General features: G+C 34.2%; 1 protein-coding gene across 9 annotated transcripts in view; it reads right to left on the bottom strand.

Annotated features, from left to right (window-relative positions):
- PRPF40A (pre-mRNA processing factor 40A) overlaps positions 1 to 18,642 on the bottom strand; it is a 54,468-nt gene that overhangs the window by 20,455 nt on the left and 15,371 nt on the right. For 5 of the 9 annotated variants that reach the window (XM_027131235.1, XM_027131272.1, XM_027131245.1 and 2 more), the window contains exons 5-8: positions 16,952 to 16,968; positions 2,536 to 2,646; positions 1,034 to 1,154; positions 743 to 796 (exon numbers count right to left, since the gene is read on the bottom strand). In XM_027131235.1, the coding sequence (XP_026987036.1) occupies positions 743 to 796; positions 1,034 to 1,154; positions 2,536 to 2,646; positions 16,952 to 16,968 (303 nt within the window). The remainder of the gene's footprint in view (positions 1 to 742; positions 797 to 1,033; positions 1,155 to 2,535; positions 2,647 to 16,951; positions 16,969 to 18,642) is intronic. The other 4 variants (XM_027131253.1, XM_027131263.1, XM_027131300.1 and 1 more) reach the window with 1 other exon arrangement.

The raw sequence follows: 18,642 nt of genomic DNA, 5'->3' as shown, positions 1-18,642 counted from the left end.
AAATAGACGTAAGACCACAGTGCCTTTAAGAAATTTTTATTCTCACTTTCCTGTCAGAAGTTGTTATACGTTGCAGACTACTTTATTAGCCCCATTCTCCTATAATCTGTTGCTTCTAAGCCAATAGTTTATGACACCAGATTCTATTAGAAGAGTAAAAGAACTAAATTCTCAATTCCTACTCTGAATCTCTGCTATTTTAAGCCCTAGGTTTTATATTACGTAGTATTTCTAGATTCTCAGGGATATTCTGAATAGTTGAGGATGTTGGAAAATTCTCCTTTTGTAAGTGAGGCATAGTATTCTATTTACTTTAATTCTCCCATAATAAACATAAAGGCTATTCTGCAGTGTTGTGCTAAAATAAAATCAGCATTAAATGTAGAGTCTTACACTATATTAACAAAATTTTAAATGATAAGAGTTCAAGGTTCTCTGCTATCTGCTGAGTTGTCACATATTCCATGTGTGCACCAACACTCATAGCTGTCTTTAGAAATATTGTATATGATGTTTTTGTTCAATTTTCCAATAGTAAATGATGTTTTTTGTTTAAAAAAGAAAGTAAAAAGTACAATGTTAAAAGCTACAAGCTCATTTATAATATAACCCTTAAATGAAAGGAATTCTTTGAATTAGAGATTTCTCACTGCAGATTTATCCAATTATGGTTAGTGAACATTCGTGACATACTCTTAAAATGTTAAATAATGACAGAAAATGAATTATCAAAGCAGCTCACCATGCAGGTTTGATTTTGTAATAAGACTTCCAGCAACAATGGTATTCTGGTATCCTAGTTTCAGTGGAATCAAATCAAATAAAAATCTATTTAAAATCTATAGAACCGAGTTCTAGAGCAACAAGAAAATAAGAGCCCATAAAACTGTTACACCATTTAAAACGTTCTAATCACTTAATTAAAAAATATAAGGCCTTTGTTTGAACAATCCTATTTATGAAGGACTGTTCCAATGTGAATGACATATATACATAAAAAAGTAACATTAAAAATTATCTTTCCCTGTTTTACCTTCAAGATCTTCAAGTTCTTTAGGTTTCGCCCAGCGGGATTCTTTCGTTTGAGAATTGTAATAGTAAGGCTTTCCAGAGTCAGATTTGTACTCCTTCCAAGGGCATTTAGATAAAAGTTGCTAAAGCAAAATAAAAACCTTCAGTTAACAGTAATATACTTAGCATCTTTCATCATTTACATCACTGTTTTTACTACATACTATCAACCCATACAATTCTAAAGCTTGCGAGATGGTGATAATATAAGCTACCAACTATAGGACACTTACTAACTAATGTTATTTGAATATATTATGTTTGTCTAAGGTAATGTACCTATTAAGGGGCAAAGACAAGATTCAAAACCAGGTCTATCTGAATTTCAAACCCTATGTGCTCTTGCCATTTACATCCCACCATAGGTAAAAATTACCATCCATATTTCACAAACAGGCTTCTTAAATAGTAATACAAGTAGGAAAAACATAAAATTTGGGAGAAACCAAAGTCTGATCTGGTTATGCTTAGATTTCAGTTTCACAAACAATTTATTACAAACCTATGTGAACTACCTTATGTAAGGAAGCATTGTTATGTATGATATACTTAAAACCTAATATACAAAACCTGTTAGGGTGGAATGAGAATGCTACTGAAAACTCAAATTTAATCAGTGTCTTGGGCAAATATCTATGTCAGTATTGGGATAAATAAAAAATTTTATCATCTGCCAACTTCCCCTCCCAAGTACTGCTGTTCTATAATTAGTGTGGTGGCCTGGAAAATATTTTTACCTCCTCAAATTCTTAATTAAGAGAAGGAAAAAAAGAATATGCTGCCTACTAGGAAAAACTTCAAGTATAGCTTTGAAATGCCAGATCAGCTCTTACTTAGGACTCCAGACTTCCTAATTAAACCACAGGTAATATTGCTTACTTAGTTTATTCCTTCAATCTTATTTTCATATCTGTATATTTTGAATGGTAAAATTTACAACATAAAATTAAATATACATACTTTGGGGGGGGGATATTTTCCAAAGAGACAATTTCCCATTCTAAAAGATGGAAGTATTTGTAATTTAACTTCATCTCCATTATCCTAGCCCCACTGGAAAAATGTAAGAGCCCAGTAGACGATATCTGAAATCACTCAGGTTTGCTATAAAGAGGAAAACAAATAAAGGGCAAGCAGAGAGAGAGTACTTTTTTTCTTCCAATTTATTCTTTAAATACCTTTCTTAAATTGATACCACCTGACAAAGGTTCCTGAGCAGGGGCAAATATCAGTAAACAAAACTGGTCTGCCTATAGAAGGGAATGAATTTTATTTGTCTTTTTGCTGATTGGTGTGACTGTATAAACCCTTTTCTCCTCTGAATGCCTTTGTACCATCCTTTTCTGATATAAGCAATACTATTCTTTGGAAAGCCAAATACCCACCAAAATCCTAAAAAAAAAAAAAAAAAAAAAAAAAGACCCAATCTATTTAATCTCTAAATTCCAGTCCTCAAACTTTTACCTCAGCAGGAGTTTTAAGATCATCTGGTTTCTCCCAAGTAGACTGTTTGGTTTCAGTATTATAGTAGTAGGTCCTTCCATCAGGTGATTTATGTTCAGTCCACATTGATTTCTAAAGAAAAATAATTATAAAAAGATTTAAATTATTTAACAGTGCCACTGTAAATAAATATCAGTATCATTAGTTTCAAAGCAACATATGAAGAAATTAAAAGTATAAAATGGGCATACTTTTGACAGTTATTTAGAATAATTGATCAATGCAAGCAGGGAGGTAACTGAAAATAGAATATCTAACCCAAAGAATATTTACATCAAGTTGGACAAAGTTCTAAATTGACATGCCATAAAGATGCAGGCATCAAAATCAGAAAGGATGCCTTTGTATGACAATCAGAACTTAATAATCAACAAGATGAAATTTAACAGGGATAAAATGTGAATACAAATGCCTCAACACAAGATGAGTAAGATAAAGTTTTACATGAAACTAGTTTGATACAGAATATAAATCCACTAATGGGGTCCAAAAGAACTACTAAGAAACTACTAAAAGTTATTAGTAAGACCTCAAGTATCAACAGACATGATAGCTCAAATAAAGGTTGCGTAAGGGGCTTCCCTGGTGGTCCAGTGGTAAAGAATCCACCTTCCAATGCAGGGGACACAGGTTCTATCTTTGGTCGGGGAACTGAGATCCCACATGCTGCAGGGCAACTAAGCCCGCAGGCCGCAACTAAAGAGCCTACATGCTGCAAACTACAGAGCCCACACGCTCTGGAGCCTGCACGGCACAACTAGAGAGAGGCCCGCGCACTGGAACTAGAGAGAAGCCCGCGCGCCACAACGAAGACCTGACACAGTCAAAAAAATAAAGAAAATAAATAAATAAAAGGTTGGTTAAGAGTTTTATAAGGTCACCATATATACACATGTGCACAAACACAAAATAATAATAATAATAAAAGGGGCTGGGAGGAACCTTTGAGAGATGATAGATGTCTATGGTCTTGGTGATAGTTTCATGGATGTGTATTTATTCCCCAAATCATCCAGTCATACACATTTAATATGTATAGCTTTTCATATGTCAATCATACCTTAATAAAGTGGTTTTTAAAAAGCAGTTTTACAAAGAATCATGAATGAATGAATTACTGGATGAGATCAAAGGTACTAAGCCCAATTCTGGGCACCAGATTTTTCAGACTAAAGCATGCTCAAAAAAGGGTTATAAAAATGATCTATACCAAATTTCTTCAAATCTGAAACAAAAGATTGTTGTACATTCCTCTAAGGAAGAAAAGGTAAAGTCACTGTCAAACCATCACATTTTTTATCACTCAGATTTATGTTAAACGTTTTGAAAGGACTTATTCTTACTTATTAGACTTAGGTTTTATCTCCTATCACTCCTGTGAATACATAAAAAGGAAAATAGGCAAATAAAATAATTAATCTATTCCTTAAACTTTACACTCAGACCCCTTATTGTATCCAAGGTGCTAATGTCCATTATATTTCCACACAATACCATCCATCCCCTGTTGCATACCAAGAATCCTACTAATAATGCAGCATTTCTGAAAAGCAAAACAAAACAAGCCATAAAATAACTGAAAACCACTGCTACTGGTTCTTAACTTTCTCCTTACCTATTTAAAACTGGCTTACCTTTCTTCCCTCCTTATCAACTTTACTGAGTAATGGAGCAGATCTACTTTTGATTTCTGCTTTGGGAATGTGGCTAAACACATGTGATTCATTGCTCTTCCTACTCTCTCACATAATCATTTTATTCCTAGCTGATAAAAGAGTGTTGTGCCATTATTTCTAGGATTCTCTTGCAAACCACGGACATTCAGTCTTCTGATGTTGGCACTTTTACTGTTCAGTCATGCACAACTAGGTGATAAGTGCTGCCTGGAGAACGAAGATCATAGGACATCATGGATGATAGAATGCATTCCAATTTCAGATGTGTTAAATGTTGAAATATGCTAATTGAAAACTGTATAAGGAATATTTGCAAATTGTGGGGATGGAGAACAAGAAAAGACGACCTAAGGAGGACATAAATCAATGTAATTTTAACAAAAGTAGATGAGGTAAGATGATTATTTTCTGTAATTTCTGAGAAAAGAACTAGAGTTAAGTGAAGAAATTACAGACCGCCATTAGAACTCACAGAAAAGAACTTAACCAAATTTGGGTTGTTTAATACAAAACGGCCCTTGCTATAGAGATTTGTTAAGTCCATTCTGTAAAGAGTCTGACACGACCACTTACAGAATCTTACAGATTTCTGAATGATATACCAGGATGATTAGATAATTCCAAAGGTGTATTTAAATTCCTTAACTTGTTCTAGTACCTCTGCAGAATATGACAACTATAATCTCTCTGGAGCAAACATTAAATAACTGCTGAAAAATATTTAGCTTGCTGTTATTCACCTATTTTAACATCCTATAATGAAAAAGTGGTGCAATAAGAGACATATATGGAAGCTTCTTCAATTGTATGCATAATGCTTTATTTCATAAATTAAGTGATATTAAGAGAGATAAAGAGGTCTGTATTTCTTATTAAAATAAAAATGAACTCAGTACCAACTCAGGATTGCACTAACTAAGAAGAAATCTATTAAGTTCCAAAATTATATTTAAACTTCCCAAGTCACATTTGCTAAAGGCATCAAGAGGAAGTTCACCAGAAATAAACATATGAGATAATGGAATTAAAAAGAAAGGGACTATGTACACTTGACCAAACATGAGAAGAGAAGTATACAAACTAGTAAAACAAATAGTAAGCAATTTAGTATTCACTATCTATTACTTTATTTGAATTTTACAACTGTACTACAAAGCAGGTAAGACCATTATCCGCATTTTACAAATTAAAAAATCAAGGCTTAGGAGGGTTAACAACTTGCTCATAATGATTCAGGAAATAAATGATAAAACTAGAACAGTTCAGTAATTTCTGCCTTAAAAAAAACACATTTTACCCACCGTGAAATACTGTTTCAAGCTTGTATTCAAGGACAGTCTAATTATCAATAAGAACAGATGAATTCTGGCCAACTACTAAGTATTAAGCCCTGTACTAATTGCTTTGCATCAATTATCAGTTAATTCTTTTAATAACCCTGTGAGACAGGTACCATTTATTATCCCTACTTTATAGAAGAGAAAATGGAGCACAAGAAAGTAAAGTAATATGACCATGGTAACATAGCTAGCTTAAGTTCATTACAACATTGTCCTAGCCCAAACTAAGGTCCTACTATGGATCAAGGCTCCAACTGTTTGCATCAACAGAAATGAAATCATTTCAGACAGGAATATAAATTCTGTACAAATGTCTTAAGCAATAATCAAATTCACTTATAAAAGTCAAGTTTGGAGTGGAAAAAGTAATTTATCTGATAAATTTTCCGCTCTTTTTCCTTAGAAATATCTGATCTGCAACTTAAAGTAAAATTATAAAATGTCTTGCTTCTGGCCAAAACTAATAATTAATATTTTAAAAGAAAAATTTAAAAACAAATGTATCTGAATGTTGAGTGTAAGATGAAGAGTGGCATAAAGAATATATCAACAACTAACAACTGGAGAGTTATCTTCATAGTATAAAATATGACCTATGCAAGTAGTTACTAAGTACTGATAGTCATATTAGCATAGTCTATTAATAAGACTCATTTTCCTACAAAATTACTATTTTTTTTTTAAACATAAGACCTCTCTAGAGCAATAAGCAAATGCTACCTATCAAAGACTTAGACTGCCTTTGCAAAACTGGGAAAAACCTAACAAAGACCTAAATGTATATTCTAAATGAGCTAAAGCCAGGACACTACTTTTAACCTTAAGGTTAGTTTCTTTGGGGCACTGCAGGAGTTATTAAGATATTCATTGCTTTGGAGCCTTAGTATTACTCTGCACTTTCATCACAGATGACACCATTCCCAAAACTATTTTCTTACTGACACACTTATTGTAATAATAAAAAACTGATGACACAAATGGCAGTCCTGGACAATCAACGGAAAGTAAACATTTTTACAAACGATAAACTGGGAGTATATATTTACAAAACAAGGGATTAAAAAATCATTGCCCTTAACATACACAACTCTGTTACCATCAATAAGAAAAGACATTCTAATGGAAATATAAACATGGCCACTAACAGAACTCAATACAGATAACATAATTGGATGTTCAACTTCATTAGTAAATGAAGAAAGTGCACATTAAAATGAAACGTTCTGCTCATCAGATGAATGACAAAGAGCAGCTGTACGCAATGTTAAAAGGGTGTGAAGAAAAGGGTACTCTCAGGCTACTGTTGGGAACAGAATTAGTATTATTTCTCTGAAGGTCAATTTAGTAGTTCTTATCAAATCAAAAATGCAAACATAATCTCTTGATCCTGAAGTTTCACTCTACAAAATCCCATTTGTATAGCTGCAAAGACTGTACAAGGATAGTCTCTTCCAGATTACTAATAGTGGTGACAAGATAGAGATAAATCAATAACCCCCCAATGACAGTTCAATTACAGCCCATTCATACTACAAACTCTCTTATACAGGTCTTTTTTTTTTTTTTTTTTTGCGGTACGCGGGCCTCTCACTGTTGTGGCCTCTCCCGTTGCGGAGCACAGGCTCTGGACGCGCAGGCTCAACGGCCATGGCTCACGGGCCCAGCCGCAGAGCGGCATGTGGGATCTTCCCGGACCGGGGCACGAACCCCTGTCCCCTGCATCGGCAGGTGGACTCTCAACCACTGTGCCACCAGGGAAGCCCAGGTCTATTTTTAATATAATGAAAAATGTCTAAGATGCAGCACTAAATAAAAAAAGCAAAACACTGTAACAAATGATGTAGCAGCACAATAGATACTGAAAATATCTGAAAGGCAAGAACAAAACAAACCCCCAAAACAAAAACCTGGGGTATAAGGAAAACAAATGCACATGTATAATTATCAAGAGAGCTAATATACTTTTCAGATTCAAAAGAGCTAGTCAACCATTGGGTTGTGAATTAATTCAGTACATTCAAACTCAAAATGTAAACATTTATACAATGTATAAGCTCAGCTGAACAAAACTGAAAGAGAAAAAAATGACTAAATCCAAAGACTAAGACAGATAGGAAAATCCCCTCACTACTCTAAATAAGGAAAATAACCACAGACATAGAACAGATTCACAACCAATTTCAAAATTTCGAGGAAATGATTTCCTCCCAAACTACTTCACCAAAATTCACCCAGAAGAAACACGTCACACTTGAATATTCCAATTACCATAGACGCAATTGAAAGATACCTAACCAGATGATTTTATAGTAGAACCTTATGCAACCTTTAAAGAACAGAGGATTACAATATTATTTCAGATCATAGAAAGAGATGAAAAGCTCTTTATCAGTTACAAAACTCAACAGAAAAGGCATCAAAAAAAGAAAAGCAGGCAATGTTACTTATAAATATAAATGAAAGAATTTAAATAAAAGCCAAGAGAATCCTCAGTATATAAACTCTGACAAAGTAGAATTTATTGTAGAAGTGCAAGGGTAGTTCAATATTGGGATATCTATAAAAGAAAGTATTTCTATTAACAAATTGAAAAAAGAAAACACCACATGATCACACTAATAGACTTGGTATGATCAAATTACATCCCGAATATCATGACAATTCATAAGTCTTCAAAAAATAAAAACAAAAAAATCCTCAAATAATACAATAATAAAGAGAAAAACATTCAAATGATAGCTTATCAAAGGCCAATAAAAATTATCCTAAAGCCACTTCCATTAAAATCATGACCAAAACATAAGTCTGCAATCACTATAATTTCACAAATACACTATGGCAATAAAATTAATGACTGGTATTAAGATTGGGAAAGAGATAAATTCTCTTGCCTTTACTGCTAAAGACTCAAATAAAAAAAACAAACTAATTATCCAGTGCCTCTGGTAATCTAGCTGGCTATAAGATAAACATACAAAAATTTTTGAATGACAATAACTAGCTTGTAATAAAAATGGGAAAAATATTCTATTTACAATATAACAAGTTTTTATAAGGTAAAAAGAAATAAAAATAACTATAATAACTGTCTGTCCCACCGAAATAGAAAGAGGGACTTGTATATTGATAAAGAGTTAACAGATAAAGAACTTATCCTCAACATATATGCATTTATTTGCAAATGAGCCTTGAAATACAGAGCAAAAACAGAAAAATATGGGAGAAAAAGATGACATCCCTTCAAGTTAAAGATTTTAATATACCCCTCTCCTTAGATGAAAGATATGTCAAGATACAGAAAAACAAAATAACTTTAAATTATTAGCACAAAAAACTCCTAAAATTGGTGTTGACGTAGAACATAAAAGAAGCTTTAATAAACTGCAAAGAATCAACATCTTATAGACTGTGCTTTCTGATCATAATGCAAAAAGGTATACCTTATAAAAAATAAGTCTCTCAAAGGCATGATCAATGAAAGAAACAATTGATAGGATGGACTTAAGTAAAATTAAAAACCTCTGCTGTGCCAAATGCAGTTAAAAGAATGCAAAAAGCCACAAACAAATTATTTGCAAAAGGCACATCTGTTAAAGTACTGTTAACCAAAATATATAAAAACTCTTTAAACTTATTAAGAAAAATGAGTAGGGACTTCCCTGGTGGTGCAGTGGATAAGGGTCCGCCTGCCAGTGCAGGGGACTCAGCTTCAATCCCTGGTCTGGGAGGATCCCACATGCCAGAGAGCAACTAGGCCCATGCACCACAACTGCTGAGCCTGCACTCTAGACTCTGCGCTCTAGACTCCGTGAGCCACAACTACTGAAGCCTGCGGCCTTGAGGTGGTGCTCCGCAACAGGAGAAGCCACTGCAAGGAGAGGTCCGCACAATGCAATGAAGAGTAGCCCCCGCTCAACACAACTAGAGAAAGCCTGCGCGCAGCAACGAATACCCAACGCTGCCAAAAATAAATAAAATTAAATCTGTAAAAAGAGTAAAAAATCTGGGCACCTCAACAAAAAAAGACATAGATACAAGTAAGCATATGAAAAGATGCTCAACATCATACACTATTACAGAGCTGCAAATTAAAATGAGATGCACCACACACCTATTAAAACGCCAAAAAAATCTAGAACACCAACAATACCAAATGTTAGTGAGGATGTGAAGCGACAGGAACTATCATTCATTGCTGGTGGGAAGTCAAAATGGTACAGCCACTTTGGAAGACAGTTTGGTAGTTTCTTACAAAAGTATATATACTATTACTATATGATCAAGCAATCGTGCTCCTTTATGTTTACCCAAGCGTGTTGAAAACTTAAGTCCACACAAAAACCTGTATGTTTTTAGCAGCTTTAGTCATAATTGCTAAAACCTAGAAGCAACCAAAATGTCTTTTAGTAACTGAATGGATAAGCAAAATGTGGCATGTCCAGACAACAAAATATTATTCACCTCTATTATAATTATTTTGTTATTCAGTGCTAAAAAGAAATGAGCTATCAAAGAAAAGAAATGGAGGAAAATTAAGTGAATGAAGCCAATCTGAAAGGGTCACATACCCTTTCAGATTCTAACTATATGACATCAGGAAAAGGTAAAACTGTGGAGACAGTAAAAAGACCAGTGGCTGCAGGGGTTGTGGGGGGAGATGGGGAGAGGGATGAAGAGACAGAGCACAGAGGACTTTTAGTGCAGCGAAACTATTCTGTATGACACTATCATGAGGGATACACGTCACCAAACATTTGTCAAACTCATAGAATGCATAACACCAAGAGTGAAACCTAATGCAAACTGGACTTTGGGTGATAATGATGTGTCAATGTATGGTCATCAACTGTAGTAAACATACCACTCTGGGGAGAGATGTTGATAGAAGGGAAGGCTGTATGTATGAGGGATAGGGGGTATTTGGGAACTCTCTACTTTGCACTCAATCTAAAATTTCTCTAGGAAAAAAAAAAAAGTCAATTTGGAAAAAAAAAAATCTGACATCTGGAAACCAAAAAAACCAACCACTTAATACCTAATAAAAAAAGAAATCAAATGAGGAAAAAAGAAAACAAGATATTGAGAGCTGAATAACAACAAAAATTCTTTATGTCAAAACTTAAGGGACTTCCCTGGAGGCGCCATGGTTAAGAATCTGCCTGCCAGGACTTCCCTGGTGGAGCAGTGGTTAAGAATCCACCTAGCAAAGCAGGGGACACAGGTTTGATCCCTAGTCCGAGAAGATCTCACATGCCACGGAGCAACTAAGCCCGTGTGCCACAACTACTAAGCCTGCGTGCCACAACTACTGAAGCCCGTGCGCCTAGAGCCTATGCTCCTCAGCAAGATAAGCCACTGCAATGAGAAGCCCACGCACCGCAACGAAGAGGAGCCCCCCGCTCGCTGCAACTAGAGAAAGCCTGCACGCAGTAACAAAGACCCAACAGAGCCATACGTACATACACACATAAATAAGTTTATTAAAAAAAAAAAAAAAAAACTTAAGCAGCACAGTTAAGGATGTCTGAAAACCAGTGAGCTAAGGACTCAAATTAAAATTAAAAGGACTCAAGATGCTAGAAAAAGACTGAGAGAGTAAGTAATCAAGAAGGAAGTAAAGATGACAACAGAAATTGAATAGTTACCCTCTCCCCTCTTCAAAAAAACCCAAAAAACGGACAATGATAGCAATCATGATTTCTAACTCTATGCTAAACAATTATTAAACCTCAATAACATAGATAAAAATCTGGAAAAAACATGAAATTATTAGAAGCAATTGAAAACTGGAATAGCCCAATAACCACTAAGGAAATTGAAATGGTAATGCAAAACCATTATCCTCAAAAACTATTAGAGCCAAACTAAACTTTAAAAGCTTTTGCACAGCAAAGGAAACCATTCACAAATCGAAAAGACAATCTACTGAATAGAAGAAAATATTTGCAAATGATATGACCAATGAGGGGTTAATATCCAAAATATAAACAGCTCATACAACTCAACATCAAAAAACAAAAAAATGAACAAAAAAACAAAACAACAACAGAAAACAACCCAATAAAAATTGGGCAGAAGACTCGAATAGACATTTTTCCAAAGAGGAAATGCAGATGGCCAACAGGCACATGAAAAGAGATGTTCAACATCAGTAATCAATCATCAGGGAAATGCAAATCAAAATCATAATGAGATATCATCTCACACGTCAGATGGCTATCATCAAAAAGAATGCAAATAACAAATGTTGGCAAGAACGTGGAGAAAAGGGAACCCTCGTAAATGTTGGTGGGAATGTAAACTGGTACAGCCACTGTGGAAACCAGTATGGAGGTTTCTCAAAAAAATAAAAACAGAACTACCATATGACACAGCAATTCCACTCCTGGGTGTATATCCAAAGAAAATAAAAACACTAGTTTGAAAAAATACATGCACCCCTACGTTCACAGCAGCATTATTAACAATTGCCAAGATAAGGAAGGAACCTAAATGTCTATCAACAAACGAATGGAAAACGAAGGTGTGATATACACACACACAATGGAATACTACTCAGCCATAAAAAAGAATGAAATTTTGCCATTTGCAGCAACATGGATGGACTTTAAGGGCATTATGCTAAGTGAAATATGTCACACAGAGAAAGACAAATACTGTATGATATCACTTACACGTGGACTCTAAAAAATACAACTAGTGAATATAACAAAGAAGAAGCAGACTCACAGATACAGAGAACAAACTGGTGGTTACCAGTGGGGAGAGGGAAGGGGTGAGGGTCAATACAGGTGTAGGGGATTAAGTGGTACAAAGTGTTTTGTATAAAATAAACTACAAAGATATATTGTACAACATGGGGACTACAGCCAATATTTTACAATAACTAAATGGAGTATAAATTTTAAAAATTGTAAATCACTATATTGCACACCTGTAACATATATTATTATACAGAAACTATACTTTAATTTAAAAAAAAGTGTTAGGTCCAGTCAGTTTTTAGTTGTGTTCTATCAAGCATTAAGAAATAAGTTACTTATTAAGTTGTTCTAAGGACCAGAAAAGAGAGATTATTCTCCAGAAACAAGCAACCTAAAAAAGATACTAGCAAACTAAATTCAGAAGAAATTAAACACATGTGTATGCACATATACATACCACTAAATACACATAATGAATAACTAGGGTTCATGTTCGTGATGTAAAGATGGCAATGTCATAAAACTTACCCATGTACTTTCACATTAACAGAGTAGAAAAGAAATATCATATGATCTTAGTTGACATGGAAAAAAACACTGAAGAATTTAAAAAATAAGTACATATTGAACACTATCAGCAAACCAGGAATAGAAGAAAACTTCAACTTAACATAGACTGCATACCAAAAAACTATAGTAAACATCATATTTAATGGAGAAATTTTAAACTTATTCCCTTTAGGAGAGGAAAGAAGACAAGATGCCAGTTTATCACTGCTACCACTCACCATAGCACTAGAGGTTCTGCCTGAAACAATAATAGTAGACACAAATATGAGGACCAGAAGAGAAGGTGCCAAAACGGTCATTTGAGGGTAGTGGTATTACACAGAAAACTCACTAAGCAACAAGAGTTCAGCAAGCCTGCTGGATAAGCACATAGAAAAATGATAACATAAAGCACAACAAATTCAAAATGGCTCCAAATCTTATACAGTATCTGTAATCTAACAGAATGAAGAATGCACAGTATTTAATGGAGAATATTTAAAACTCTATCATAAAACAGACTTAAAAGAAGACTGAACTACAGCAGTTGGCCCTCCACATCAGTGAATTCAACCAACCATAGATTGAAAATATTTTAAAAATTCCAGAAATCTCCAAAAAGAAAAACTTGAACTTGCTGTAATCTGGCAACTTTACACATTTACATGGTATTATTGCACTTAGCTTTATTGTGTTCCGCAGATTATTGCCTTTTTAAAAAATTGAATGTTTGTGGAAACACTCTGTGGAGCAAGTCTATTAGCACCACTTTTCCAACAGCATTTGCTCACTTTGTGTCTCTGTGCTACATTTTGGTTACTGTTACAATATTTCAAATGTTTCATTATCATATTTGTTACAGTGATCTGTGATCAGTAATCTTTAGATTATGACTTGCTAAAGGCTTAGATGATTGGTTAGCATTTTCTCACAATAAAGTATTTTTAAATTAAGGTATATACATTGCTTTTTTAGACATATTGCTATTGCACACTTAATAGCCTACAGTGTAGTGTAAACATAACTTTAATATGCACTGGGAAACCAAAAAATTTGTGACTGACATTCACTTTACTGCAGTGGTCTGGAACTGAACCAATAACTGCGATAGGCCTGTAGTGAGCACCTCAACCTGCACAGCACTGGCACCAGGTGCTATGCAGAAAAAGCTATTTCTGTTTAGAAAGCCTGTCAGAATGACTGACTAGAAAGATCCAAACAGTCAATTTCTTCTAACAAATGTCAAGGCAACTAATACCTGAATTTTTGACTCCAGAAGGCAAAAAGAATTGCGAGGACAGCAGAGGAAACCTAGGGAAGTGACTCTCTTGGATCTGCTTGACCACAGATTAAATACACAGGAATTTCTCTTGCCAGGTACATATTCATAGCCTGAATTACATAGAATGTTCATTAGAGTTCTGGTTAGAACCATGTTTTGCTATCCTTAAACCACCACTCATTGTAAGGGAGTCTAAAAGGAAGTTAAAGTAATTCTGAACTAGTTCCTCATGTTTAGGAATAGAAAGCAAGTGGGACTACATCAAACTGAAAAGCTTCCACACAGTAAACGGAGTGAAAATATAACCTCTGGAATGGAAGAAAATATTTGCAAACCATAATAAGGGGTTAATATCCACAATATATAAGAAACTCCTACAAATCAACAGCAAAATACCACAAATAATCCAATTAAAGAATGGGCAAAAAAGACATACAAATGCCCAACAGGTATATAAAAAGATACTCAACATCACTAAGCATCAGAGAAACGTAAGTCAAAACCATAATGAGATTTCACCTCACACTCGTCAGGATGGCCATTATCAAAAAACCAAGAAATAACAAACGTTGGCAAGGATGTGTAGAAACTGGAACCCTCCTACACTGTTGGTGGGAATGTAAATTGTATAGCCACTATGGAACAGTATGGAAGTTCCTATAAAAAGTTCATTGAAACATCTTTTTTTTTTTTTTTTTTTTGCGGTATGTGGGCCTCTCACTGTTGTGGCCTCTCCCGTTGCGGAGCACAGGCTCTGGACGCGCAGGCTCAATGGCCATGGCTCACGGGCCTAGCCGCTCCGCGGCACGTGCGATCTTCCCAGACCAGGGCACGAACCCGTGTCCCCTGCATTGGCAGGCAGACACTCAATCACTACACCACCAGGGAAGCCCTGAAGCATCATTTTTAATAGCTAAGATATGGAAATAACCTAAGTATACATGGATGAATGGATAAAGATATATATAAAATGCACATACACACAAGGAAAACTATTCAGCCATAAAAAAAAGAATGAATGAAATCTTGCCATTTACAACAGCATGGATGGACCTTGAAGGCATTATACTAAGTGAAATAAGCCAGAGAGAGAAAGACAAGTATTGTATGATCTCACATGTAGATTCTGAAAAACGAAACAAAAAAACCAAGTTCATAGAAACAGAGAACAGACTGATGATTGCCATAGGGGAGGATGGTTTGGGGGTGTGGGAGAAATGGGTGAAGAGGGTCAAAATCTACAAACTTTTAGCTATAAAATAAGTAGGTCATGAGGGATAAAATGTACACCACGGTGACTATAGTTAGTAATACTGTATTATATCTTTGAAGAGTAAAGTCCTCCTCACACACACACACACACAAAAAATTTTGTTACTATGTGTGGTGATGGGTTAACTACTTATTTTTGGTAAGCATTTTGTAATGTATACAAATACTGAACCATTGCATTATACACCTGATACTAATATAATACTGTATGTCAATTATAAAATAAGGATGAAGATCAAGAAAAAAGAAAAAACACACAAAAAAGCTACACAAAAAATTTTCATAAGCTTTTCCCAATATACGTGTCTTAGGACATATATCCAAGTAAGCACCTACTGGGGAGGGTGGACTGGAGTAAAGGGAAAAAGAATAAAGGGAAGAATAGAGGGAAAAAATATGAGGGAACCGCCATGGATCAACAATAATGACCATAGCCTGAAAAGCACAAGTAACTGAAATTTGTGTACCTGAAATCAAAAAAGAATAAAACAACAGCAAGTTTTCAAATAAATACACAATATTTTTGGATGGGAAAGTTTAATTGAAAAGTATGAATATGTCAGTTCTCTTAAAATGGAAAGAATTAAATTAATCCCAGATAAAAACACAATTTTTGCCTTTTGAGCATGTCTCTGTGTGTGTATTTAAAGACTGCTTTTGGTGGGGGACAGGGAAATTCATATGCTAATATCTGAAAACAGCAAAGGACATAATGAAAAGAGAAACCATGAAAGACTTGTCTTATTAAATATTAAATCTACTCTAATCAGAAAATGGTGTAATATTGAATTAGAAATAGAGTGGAAAAGAAAACCCAGAAATGGATGTCAGAATATGTGAGAATTTAACATATGACAAAAAGATGTTTCAATTAAGTGAGGAAAAAAAATAGTTTGACGGACAACTGACACAACCAAAATATTAATCATGGTGGTTCCCTCATGGTAGAAAAACTTAGGGTGATTTACTTTCTTCTTTTTAACTTAAGTCTGCTTCATTTTCCTCCCAGTGAGCCCATATTATTTAAGTAAGCAGGAAAAACATGAAGCTATTATTAGTCAAAAACAAAAAAAGACACTTACAATGGAAGAATACCAAATGGGTATTTTATAACTATTCAATTTTAAAGCAAAAGATAAAAGTTTAAAATATTTAAATACAGGTCACAATTAAAAGTCTTTCACCCCAAATTTAAAATACTAACATACTTAAAATTCATTCACAGATTTCTGCATTTTCTCAACCATATGAGAATAACAGCTACCTCTCAGGACTACTGTTTTGATGAAATGAGATTACACACATAAACTCTTCACTGAGCTTTAAGGAATTAAAAAAAAAAACAACAAAAAAGCCTTGGTGATTCCCATATCTCTGATTAAGTCTCACAAAAATCAGATTTTAAAATAAATTATTCAAACAAATTTTCAACCTTTGGCACAGAAGATAAAGGAAAAGGGTTCAACTTAGTAGATAATCTTCAAAACAGAAATAAGCATCAACGTAGTAGGCTAAAGAAGTATAATGAAATAAATATATTCCAAAGGTACTTACTGCACCGGCTGTTGTACCTAAAAAAAAATTTTTTGGAACAATATTACAATGTGATAAATTATGCTCTCCTTAGGTTAACAGTGTTAAAATATTTATTCATACTATTTTTTCCTCCTCATCCCATCAGACTAAATATCCTAAGACTGTCCCATATCACCTATGTACTTGTTCTCTTTCCCACAAGAAAAACATCGATAGTGCAAAGCACTTTCAGAATTAAGTTGGCACTTTGAACTTTCAATGTGCAAACTCACTTGGGAGCTGTTTGAGCAGTATTCACACCCTTGCCTTTTGTTTCTCCTTTTCTTGCTAAATAGGTGTTTATCTTAACTAATTCCTGTTTCTCTGCTATACTGCTGAAGTACAGTAATGTGTCAGAACTCTGATTCTATGCTTTAGATTTCTGACAAGTTTAATTATCTAGGTTCCAAACACATGCTGTACAATACAGAATCCTTTAGCCACCATATATGCCTGTTTAAACTAACATTTAAATTAATTAAGATTAAATAAAATTTTAAAATTCAGTTCCTCCTTTGCACTAGCCACATTTCAAGTACTCAATAATTACATGTGGCTGTGTTTACTGTATACAACACTACAGATTACAGAACATTTCTACACTTACAGAAAGTTCTATTAGATGGTACTGTCCTAAACTATCAAAGCCATCTTAAGACATAAGGAGAAATCCCTATTAGTCACAAAGTTCATATGAATAATCTTTAATTTAGGAAACTAGTAGCTTAAAACTATATGTAAAAAAAACAAGAGACTGTAAAAAGGAAACAACTAAGTACATATATACAGAGAGCAATAAAAAAAAAGCTAGTATGGAACATCAATAATAGAGTCAAAGCATTTAAAAGTAACTAAAAAAAAAACTTTAATTTTCCAGGATTATTTAGGGTAATAGTAACCACCTCTAGATATCTAAATAGGCTAAAATACTATTCTAAGGTATTGATATATCAGAGGTATTGATATATCAGAACATCATTACAGCTTAAAGAATGAAATCTGTGAAACATCTTAAAAAGATCAGTTATGGCCCATATAAACCTCCAGGAAAGCACACAGTGCATTTTAAACATATTTCGACCTATAATGTTCAAAAAAAAAAGTTTTGGCATAATCATGGGACAAAGTTCACCATCTGGAATACTAAATTACATGGAACATTACTTACTCATGTATAATTGAAGCATTATTATATGTTAAAGTCACACTAGTCATAATAAACACTTATTGGTAACTAGCTGAAAAAAATATATTATCACAGGGCTTACAAACTGCAATGACTATAAGGATCAAGCAGGTATCAGAAAAATGAGTGAAGTAGTCCAGAAGTCTGAGAGCACATGCTCGATATCTGAAGTATGGAGTTGCTACCCATTCCACAATGTTTGCTGAGTGCAAATATGGACTCAACCAGAATTTTCCATTCAAATATTCTCTGAGTATCTACTGTGTTGAGAAAGACCACTGTAAATAATAAAAGTTCAGATCATCCAACTTCTCAAGATAAATTAAATTTTTGTATAGAATGATAAATTCAATCTTTATGTAAGCCTGCAGACTTTAAATGTCAGCAACTAATTATAAAATTTAAAAACATCCCGTGGGCCAAAGTATATCTGAAGATCAAATCTGGTCTCAGAATTCCAATATCTAAAATTGTGATAATTTCT

The sequence above is a fragment of the Aethalodelphis obliquidens genome, unplaced genomic scaffold (genome assembly GCF_003676395.1).
Source record: "Aethalodelphis obliquidens isolate GAN/ISIS:26980383/991018 unplaced genomic scaffold, ASM367639v1 scaffold2, whole genome shotgun sequence".
In the NCBI taxonomy this organism is placed as follows: Eukaryota; Metazoa; Chordata; class Mammalia; order Artiodactyla; family Delphinidae; genus Aethalodelphis; species Aethalodelphis obliquidens.
The sequence above is the reverse complement of the archived record's forward strand: the minus strand, read 5'-3'. Positions and strand labels throughout refer to the sequence as shown.